The 10026-nt window shown below is 38.9% G+C and overlaps 2 protein-coding genes across 2 annotated transcripts; both read left to right on the top strand.

The window, feature by feature from the left end:
* The first annotated feature begins 1013 nt into the window (after positions 1 to 1013).
* Positions 1014 to 2950, top strand: enam (enamelin). Its single transcript, XM_062425944.1, has 6 exons — positions 1014 to 1067; positions 1184 to 1207; positions 1383 to 1448; positions 1565 to 1606; positions 1849 to 1923; positions 2396 to 2950. Exons 1-6 carry the CDS (start codon positions 1014 to 1016, stop codon positions 2948 to 2950), a joined length of 816 nt encoding a protein of 271 aa, XP_062281928.1.
* Positions 2951 to 5132: 2182 nt separating this feature from the next.
* cnga1a (cyclic nucleotide gated channel subunit alpha 1a) lies at positions 5133 to 8990 on the top strand. Its single transcript, XM_062425932.1, has 8 exons — positions 5133 to 5227; positions 5327 to 5389; positions 5514 to 5567; positions 5654 to 5791; positions 5898 to 6002; positions 6372 to 6478; positions 7387 to 7997; positions 8106 to 8990. The coding sequence occupies exons 1-8, from the start codon at positions 5133 to 5135 to the stop codon at positions 8988 to 8990; spliced, it is 2058 nt and encodes a 685-aa protein (XP_062281916.1).
* Positions 8991 to 10026: the final 1036 nt, after the last annotated feature.

The raw sequence follows: 10026 nt of genomic DNA, 5'->3' as shown, positions 1-10026 counted from the left end.
CTGGAAGAATTAGGCACCAATTTTGATCCAGTATCCAGCTCTTATAATACATTTATGCTGCAAACACACGGCCCATTTACAGTTGCAAGAGAAAACGGCTGCTAACATGTATGTAGAATGGAAGCATGGAAAGCAGTATTACTCAGTCCAACGCCTGCAGAATGTTTTAAATAACTTGATTATGTTCCTTCAAATCAGCACAATAATGTATTCCTGAAACACTATTATGTTGCAATCAAACCTTCTAGTTTTGATGGTCAAAACTGCAATTATCTAGTAGTTGTAGTTGTACCAGTAGTTGAAATGTAAACAACATCCAAATTTAATTTCTTAAAGTACATCTTCCATTGATGTGTGGTTTACAGCAAGAAATAGTGTGATCTTAGGACCTACCTTGTCACTATCATTAGTATTTGCAGTATTTCACTGTAATTTTTAGTATACAGTAGTATTTATCCCAGTTTTGCACCAACTTAACTGATGGATACATACTTCTTTAGTCTTACATGATGTCTGACTTGAATGTTTTCAAATCAAACACAGTTTTGCTTCCCAGTGATTACTGTCATGCTTATGTCAGCTACATACTGTCTATTTGGTTGTAGGGCAATACAGAGGGGGGTATGTGTGGTAAGCATGGTTGCACAACTTGTAATTAAATAAGAGGACTTAACCATACATGCCCTTTTTTCCAGCTTTGAAGTGTAAGGAGATTTCTTCAAACACATACTTCTGCATGTTTTACTGGATGTGATTGGCTGACACAGGATCTTCCAGTATATAAATGGCATCCATGTTGAGGGATGAAGTAGACTTCTTTCCATCTGTGAGGAGACACATCTTCAGCCTTTCTCTGCGCCAGGAAGAAGGTGAGATGGATTCTAAGATGGAATCTAACACTGCTGATGTTCTTAATCTTTCCTCAATTTAAAGTGTTTGTTTATCAAAGAAATTTAAGAAAACTGTAGTATATTTGTCATAGTGTGCTTTGTTTTTCTCCAGAAACAGTCATGATGAAGCCAGTGATATTCATGATGTGCCTGCTGGTCACTGCCTTGGCTGCCCCTGTAAGTCTTTCCTGAACATAATATGTCACTGAGTCCGGTGACTGATCCATAAATATTGATGCTCATAATGGCATAAAATCATTGTTGCTTGCTCACTTCTCTTCTTTGTTTAACAGGTTCCAGGGAGTGAAAGCGAGGAGGTAAGAGAAAAAGGCTTTTTTGGGCTGGTCTGTGAAGTTTTGTGTCTGTCTGCCAAGACATGTCATACCATGTTTTTGTCATGTCATCAAATGTACAGCATGATAGATGTCTGACAGAGAGGAGATAATTGGCTTAATTACAGTACATGTCTGGAGATGTCTGGTATTTCTTCAGCAGGTTGCAGCACATGCTAATGAGGCCCTGAGGTGGATGGAGATGTACAGGCTTTACCAGCAGCAGGTTAGTGGGTGGACATTTTATTTTTACCCCAATACAGAAATATTGATAAACGTCTGGTACATTCAGATTACTTGGCATTAATAATTAAACATTGTCATTAATTTATACTATTTCAGGGACTAGTTGGAAACCCTTTCCTTCCTGCTGCAGATGCTCCTGTAAGTTCGTTTCCTGTTAGACTCTAATATAACGTTAGCTACTATACAGAACTGTAAAAATGTATTTTAACATAAAAATAGTCATAATTACTGAAGTTGTGTGTAACTTATTCACAAAGTATTCATTTGTTCAGACTGAGACAGTTTTGGCATCAATATTAAGTGTATATCAGCACTGAAGGAAACTTCAATTCTTCCTCAACTTTAAACTGTCCTGAATGTAAATGATTTCACTCATGCAGGCCCCAGCTGCACCAGCCCAGCCAGCTGTCGTCCTCCCTCAAGCTGTTGGAGATACATCAGAGGAGGAGACAGAGGTGAGCAACCATCTTCACATATTATTGAACAGAATAATTGTATGTTATTACTACTGCGTGCTCACAAATAGCACAATTCCTCCTGCTGAATGTCCCTAACTAAAAGCAAGCACAGAATATGATAATATGATTAAATATGATATAAAATTAGGTTTTAACCTGAATTAACAACAAAAGCATCTCGACTGGATTAAAACAGAGCTAAAAAAGTATGGCATCTTTTCATCAGACCAGAGATAAATACTCAAGTGATATCACTTAATTCATTTTCTCATGACAAAGCTCTCCCAGAGGACAAAGAACATTATGCAACTGTTTTCACAGGCTGAGTCGCACCCTCCATGATTAGTAAACCGATTTTCATGTGGAAAATCAGTGGAGCTCTCCTTTCAGTAGATGACCAAAACAGACTGTATGTAAACTCATACATACGTACACACTAATTCATATCCTGTCTATTTCCCAGGCACAGGATGGCAACCCTGCCCCTAAAGCTGCTCTTGCTGCCCCCCTTAACTCTGATGAGGAAGAGGAGGCAGAGGAGGCAGAGGAGGTGGAAGCATCTGAGGCTGAGCCAGCCGTGGTGCCTGAAGCAAATCCAGAAGCTGTGGTTGACGCCCCTGTAGATGTTGCACCAGTCAATGCTGCTGGCATTCATGCTGCTGCTCCTGCTGTTGATGCTGCTGCCGTTGATGCTGCTGCAGTTGATGCTGCTGCCGTTGATGCTGCTGCCGTTGATGCTGCTGCTGTTGATACTGCGGCCATAGATGCTGCAGCCGTTGATGCTCCTGCCGTTGATGCTCCTGCCGTTGATGCTCCTGCTGTTGATCCTACTGCTGTTGATGCTGCTGCTGTCGATGCTGTTGCTGCTGATGTGCCTCCTGTTGATGTTGCGCCAGCGGCCCCTGAGGTGTCTGTTGATGTGGCTGTAGCAGATGTCCCTGCTGCTTCTGATGCTGGTGCTCCTGATGCTGCCCCAGAGACTGACATGACTGGGGTGGCAGCAGATCCTGCTGTGCCATTGTAGATATCCTCCTCTCATTACCTTACCAGTCCAAGTGCTCCTCTGTAAGCAGTTAGAACAGCAGCTGGAAACAGAAATGTGTACTGTAGTCACAGTACAAAAGGTTGAAAAATCTTCAGCATTATAATACAGACTGAAGAAAAAGATGTAAAAAATATACATAAAAAAACTGTAATGCTCTTTGTGAAAAAAGTACAAAAGAGGTGTGTGTGTGTGTGTGTGTGTGTGTGTGTGTGTGTGTGTGTGTGCGTGCGTGCGTGCGTGCGTGCGCATGTGTGTGTGTGTGTACAAATAAATGTATTTTCAGTCAGAATTGGACACTTTCAATTCTGTTTTTCTCTGCTTTGATCAAAGGCTTTTTACAATTATGTGTTTGAAATTCAATAAATTCAATAGTGATTAATATGTCATGAGACATTTGTCATTGCTGGTTTGATTCAGGCAGGAACCTGTCCTTTGTCTCTCTTTCTACGATCAAATGAAGGCAAAAAATGCCATAAAAACATGGCATCTAAAACCTCCATTGGCTGGTGACAAATCCATGTTATTCCTTTTCTAATAACAACATCCTATAATGTCATCATAAATTGTACTTATTCCAAACTGATTCGATATGAAAAAAACCCTCCTCCCCCTCCAGAAATGCTCCTCAGTTGTAATATAAGCTATGCAATTTGTTGTCATAAAACTGCAAACTTCACTTTAGCCAACAGGGAGTGCCACTTAATCACAGGATGTATATTGTAGTACCCCGATGAGGATCACCTGCTATTAAGACACACAACTTAACACTGACAGAGGCTCAGATATAATTTCACTCTCATGATTCTCATTCATTTAAAAGGGACCACATCCACCTGATCTGAAATCTGTACTACCTGGCACGATCTAATAGGATCAGAGCTGGATATGGCTGAGAGTGCTGACTGTGCAGGAGATGGCTGTGTGTGTGTGTGTGTGTGTGTGTGTGTGTGTGTGTGTGTGTGTGTGTGTGTGTGTGTGTGTGTGTGTGTGTGTGTGTGTGTGTGTGTCTGTGTGCGTGTTTGTGTGTGTGTGTGTGTGTGTGTGTGTGTGTGTGTGTGTGCCTAAATTCTCAACTGTTCCGCAGATGGTAAGGGAAATGATAGCCTGTTATAGATAAAAATGGAAGTGTCAACACAAAATGGTTTTCGGTGTTCTGGATCCACACTGACAGGTTTACTCATAGTTGTCCGAGCTGCTTAAAGCATATCTCATCTCACACTGAACTGGACATATAAGAGGGTTGAGTGACTTTGCCTCGCCTGTTCTCAGCCACCTCTAATCCACAAATCCTTATCAGGGTCACCAAGACTCTATGACACAGTTAGTTAGACTCAGTGCTTAAAGGTGTCGGCTGTGTAGCTACATTTTGATATTAATTTTGATATTAATTTTAATGAGCATCCGATGATTGATACGACCATTGATACACCAGCTCACAGACTACTGAAAACTACACACGGATCAAAAGAAAATGGATTCAACATTACATTAATTAGTGGAAAAGGTAAGTCGAGTCACAAGAAACTGGATGGATTATGCTTCATCACTACACTTCGGAAACTTTATTTGCAAAATCACCAGTTTGTGTGAGCAGATTTAACCTCACATAATACAGTTTTTCTACATTGATTTGATACATTTCTGTTAAAATTTCCGATGCAGTACTCTTTACTTTAGACACAAAAAGATTAGTCACACAAACACACTTTTTTGTAGTAATTTAACGTGTCTGAAAACAGAGAATATGGCAGTTGGTGTGATACGGATGTAAATCTATGACCTGATGTTAATGACAGATATGGAGTAATAAACAGACTTCCTAAAACATTTGGCTAATTTGAATGCATTTTTTTTAATCAGTACTAAATGGATGCAGATGTGAGCTATTAGGATTGGATGCTGTGTGTTAAAAAATATTGTTTTTTCTTTCTGCTCTTTTACATACAGACACTTGTGTTGCAGTATTTTGCATTTGCTTACATTTGTAGTCATAAGGCATCTAAACAATGGAGAAAGATACATGTATTTACTGCAATTTAAGACTGCCACACCTATCTTATCACAACTGTGTTACAAACCAATTCAATAACCTCCAGTTAGCCTCACACAAAATCTCCACTTCTGATTCATTTTTTGCAGGCTACACTGCAGATCTGCTGCCATGACCACTACAACCACCCTTCCCCACATAACTGTGCCACCTCTCACTGCACCACAACTTGCCACAGACAGTGAAGAGCACAGCGAGGATGACCTGTAAGCAAAACTCCAAAGATATGTTAAATGCTAACAGTGGACTTACTATACATTAATGAGAAATAACAAGAAAGTTAATTAACTTGCTGTTTGTTCCAGAAGTCCGCCTCCATCAAATCCTCATTATCTGCTCAACATGAATAACAATAATAATAGTGAAGAGTAAGTACAATTATAGTCATAAAGAGATGGGTGAAACCTTTGTAAAAAAACACAGTTTCACTTTGAAATATCTCAACAGTCATTTGACAAGCCTTATTAAACATTTTAATTAATCCTTTTCTAGGGAGAAAAAGAAGAAAAGGAAAAAGGAGAAGAAAGAAAAAAAGGAGAAGAAAGAGTAATATTCCTATTAAAATCCTTAGTAAATGCAGAATAAAAGAATATTTGATGCTCAGTGCTTTCTGATGTTGATTTGCATTACAGAAACCAGGATGACAAGGAAGAAAAAGAAAAAGAGACAGAAAAGAAGAAGGAGGATGAAAAAGAGAAAGAAAAAGAAAAGGAAAAGGAAAAGGAAAAGGAAAAGGCAAAGGCAAAGGACAAGGATAAGGACAAGGAAAAGTAAGTGGATCATCCAGACAGAGCATCTTCCTCAGGACAATAAATATAACATCTTTTCAAGCATTGTTTTAATTATTTAATTTACCCATTCTGCCTTTTCTCATAGGCCCAAAGAAATGTTTGTTATGAATCCTGCTGGGAATTTGTATTACAACTGGCTGTTCATCATCACGATACCCGTCATGTACAACTGGACCATGATCATAGCCAGGTGACCTCTATAAGTCAGTGATTCCTTGTCAGCACTGCAATTTTCCAGCAGGTCAAATGTTCAAATTATTCCATTAAGCGCTATTCATATCTCATATGAAATGGTCACATATCCCTGTTATTATATATATGTGAAGAGTAATAGCCCTGTTCTTGCTGGCAATAGTTTCATAAGTTGGTAGGCAAGTTTATTTAATTTGAATTCAATGCAATGATGAATTTTATACTTTGTAAGCTTGGCACGACATCAGCTGCAGCAGTACAGGACATAGAGGTGCAGAAAAGGAAATGCTTATACAAGTTCACAACATGATTCATTTAAAAAAAACATGCTCTCTCAGTGCTAATGGTTTTTTTCTCCTGTAAACAGGGCTTGCTTTGAGGAGCTGCAGCACACCTACCTCATTTACTGGGTTTTCCTGGACTACACCTCAGACATGATTTACCTTGTGGATGTAATCGTCAAGTCCAGAACAGGTGAAAAACTGGCATAATTCCCAATCATAAGAAAACCATTGTCTGTTAAAGGATGAGATCATATTCTTTTGGATTCTGTCTTAAAACAATAAATCACAAACCCACACTAATAAAGTTATCGGCCATTGCAATTTGAATTTTCGGTTCCACATTGTTTGCAAAAAGATCCTTTCCTAAAGCAGTTCCACTGTAAGTGATGAGCAACAAAGTCCACAATTTTGGATCTGTATATAATGCGTTCTGAAGTTCAGTTGAAGCTAATATGAGGCTTACTCATATTAGCTTCAGGGTTAGGGTTACTTTGTTTTCAGTACAAGACTTTTTCTTGGTTTCCAATCCCTCCAACTCAGCTCAGCACAAGTAGAGAAACAAAAAAAGATAATTTTGTACTACTATTAAGCCTCACATTAACTTCAGCTGAACTTTAGAATACATTTGTATACAGAATAAGGAATGTAGGTTTTGTTTTGGTGTATTATGATGGATTTGAAAACATGTCAACTTTTTCTTTAATTATTTTAAACTCAATGTTTTACTGTGCTGATGAAAAGTATTTACCCATTTTGGACTTCTAATGTTTTAGTGTTTTACGAATTTGAATTCATATCTATATAATTATCATTTTTTGGGACTTTTTTAATCCAAATTATGAGCTCATATGAAATGGCATGAGTTTTTTCTATGACATGCCCAATCATCATTCAAGTCAACGGTCTTTAGAAGCTGATTAAAATTTTGAATTTGAAAGGAGATCATTCGTGCAAGGAGTGACAGGAATGCTTGTAGAGCTTATAGTAAATACTTCTGAATAGCATTTTACTTCAAAATTTGAAAACATTAAACATTAAAACATTTGTGTTTTATGCATGAACAACATAATTTACATACTACTTTCTCTTTCAATGCAGGTTACCTTGAACAAGGCCTGATGGTGAAAGATAAAAAGCTGCTAAGGGATCGCTACATCAGCAGCTTCCAGTTTCGTCTGGATTTCATTTCCATGTTGCCCACTGACATCTTCTATTTCGTCCTGGGTTTTGACTACCCAGAGATTCGCATCAACAAGCTGCTGAGAATTGGCCGCTTGATAGAGTTCTTCACGAAGACTGAGACTAAAACTAACTACCCCAATATCTTTCGCATTGGAAACTTGATCATGTACATCCTCATCATCATCCACTGGAATGCCTGCTTATACTTCTCCTTCTCCAAGTTTATTGGTTTTGGCCATGATGATTGGGTTTACCCGGCTCTGGATGACCCTGAACAGCCTGATTTTGGGAAGCCCATGAGGAAATATGCATTCAGCCTTTACTGGTCCACACTGACCCTAACAACTATCGGAGAAATGCCACCTCCAGCCCTGGACTCAGAATTTCTCTTCCATGTGGTGGACTTCTTAGTTGGGGTCCTCGTCTTTGCCACCATTGTAGGAAACATTGCTACCATGATCTCCAACATGAACGCTGCCCAAGCCCAATTTCAGGCTCGAATTGACAATATCAAGCAGTACATGCAGGTAGATAACCATTCCTTTTTCCACTGATAAAATAGGCTGACAAAAATGAGCACAATTAGCTGTTCTTTCATTATATTTTAAATGTTCTCGATTTGTTTTCCTTCTTAGGTTCGAAAGGTCAGCAAGGATCTTGAGTTGCGAGTCATCAAGTGGTTTGACTATCTGTGGAATAACGGCAAGGCACAGGATGAACGGGAGGTGCTGAGGTATCTTCCAGACAAGCTAAAAGCTGAGATCGCCATCCAAGTTCATATGGACACGCTCAAGAAAGTTCGCATTTTTGCAGACTGTGAGGCCGGCCTGCTGATTGAATTGGTGCTCAAGCTCCGGCCACAGGTGTTCAGCCCCGGAGACTACATCTGCAAAAAGGGTGATATTGGCCGTGAGATGTATATCATCAAAGATGGAAAACTTGCAGTAGTTGCTGACGATGGTGTCACACAGTTTGTTGTCCTGGGAAGCGGCAGCTATTTTGGTGAGATTAGTATCCTTAATATTAAAGGCAGCAAAGCGGGCAACAGGCGGACAGCCAACATCCGCAGCATTGGATACTCAGATCTTTTCTGCCTGTCAAAGGATGACCTGATGGAGTCACTGACAGAGTACCCAGATGCTAAAGGCATGCTTGAGGAGAAGGGCCGACAGATCCTGTTGAAAGATGGCCTGATAGACTTGGACCCAGCCAACATTGTGCCTGAGGTCAAAGAGCTAGAAGAGAAGGTCAACAGATTGTACAGCTCAATGGAACTGATGCAGACTAAGTTGAGGAAGATTCTGGGAAATTACACAACCACCGACAAGGCTCTCAGACATCGCATCGCTGATCTGGAGCTGATGACAGGAGAGGAGGTAGAGGAAGAAGATGAGGAGGTGAAAAAGGAGATTGAAGGGGAGAAAAAGGAAGATGAAAAAGCAGGAGAGGATGAAGGAGATGGGGAGAAAAAGGAAGAAGAGGAAAAAGACAAGGAAACTACAGAGGAAGACAAAAAGTAAATCCATATAGCTTCTACAAATCACAGAGCACTTTTCTATGTAGCCCTAGAGTCTACACAAGGACATATTTCGTACTGGACTTGCTTCTTAAATTATTAACAGATTATTAAAACTGCAAAAGACTAAAAATAAGAAACACTAGAGACTGGCTGAAATACCTACTGGAACTTAAACAAGTATTTCTATTGTATATTTATAATCAAACTAAAGTAATTCAATGGACAAGGCCAATTGAAATATTCAAATAAAATACTGGCTTCAGTTGTCTTATTTATTGTGACTTCCAATATAATTTACTGTTGACTGTATACACAGATTCATACATTTTATACTGGAAAACACTCAAGCCTGCAGTATACACTGTTGTCCACATGAGGATAGTAAAAAGCAAGGATTTGCAGGTAACCACATGGCATGGCATGCAGTTTGTGAAGCTCTGGGACTGAAGCGCTCCCTGCACAACTGTTATACCAATCAATAATAAATAATAAAGGTCATTAAAGCAGATGGAAGGTTTATGGCAAAGAAATGCTATTTATTTCTGTTGCAGATCTCATACACAGTGGCAGTTCACCAGTTGCATATTAAAACAAGATAGAATTAAAGCGTTGAACTAATTCTTATTGCAGTAGATACAAGTAAATGATAAAAACAAAGCAGGTACAAAAGTTCAATTATAGGCATGATAACACAGCTAAATTATATTGTATCCATTTATTTATTGTTTAGACAATTAAATCTCCTCCTGGCAGGCTTTCTGGAGCACTTGAATTCAAACTTGGTTGGCGATGCTCATTATTTAATTCATCTCTGAGGAGTAAGTGTGAAATTGAGATAGATCAATAATTTACAACATACATAAGAAAAGCTTAAGTGAATAAAAAGGTCTTTAATTTGGTTTCAGAGCACACAGTCTAAAATCAGCAGGCAAACTTCCATTTTTAAGGTGCATAAATGCTAAATGCTATCTCACCAGACTTAATGGCAATAATAATAAATAATTATTATAAATAATAATAGGCACATGGAAAAGATT

Source organism: Scomber scombrus, chromosome 2 (genome assembly GCF_963691925.1).
Source record: "Scomber scombrus chromosome 2, fScoSco1.1, whole genome shotgun sequence".
In the NCBI taxonomy this organism is placed as follows: domain Eukaryota; kingdom Metazoa; phylum Chordata; class Actinopteri; order Scombriformes; family Scombridae; genus Scomber; species Scomber scombrus.
This window is presented reverse-complemented; position numbering and strand designations above follow the sequence as displayed.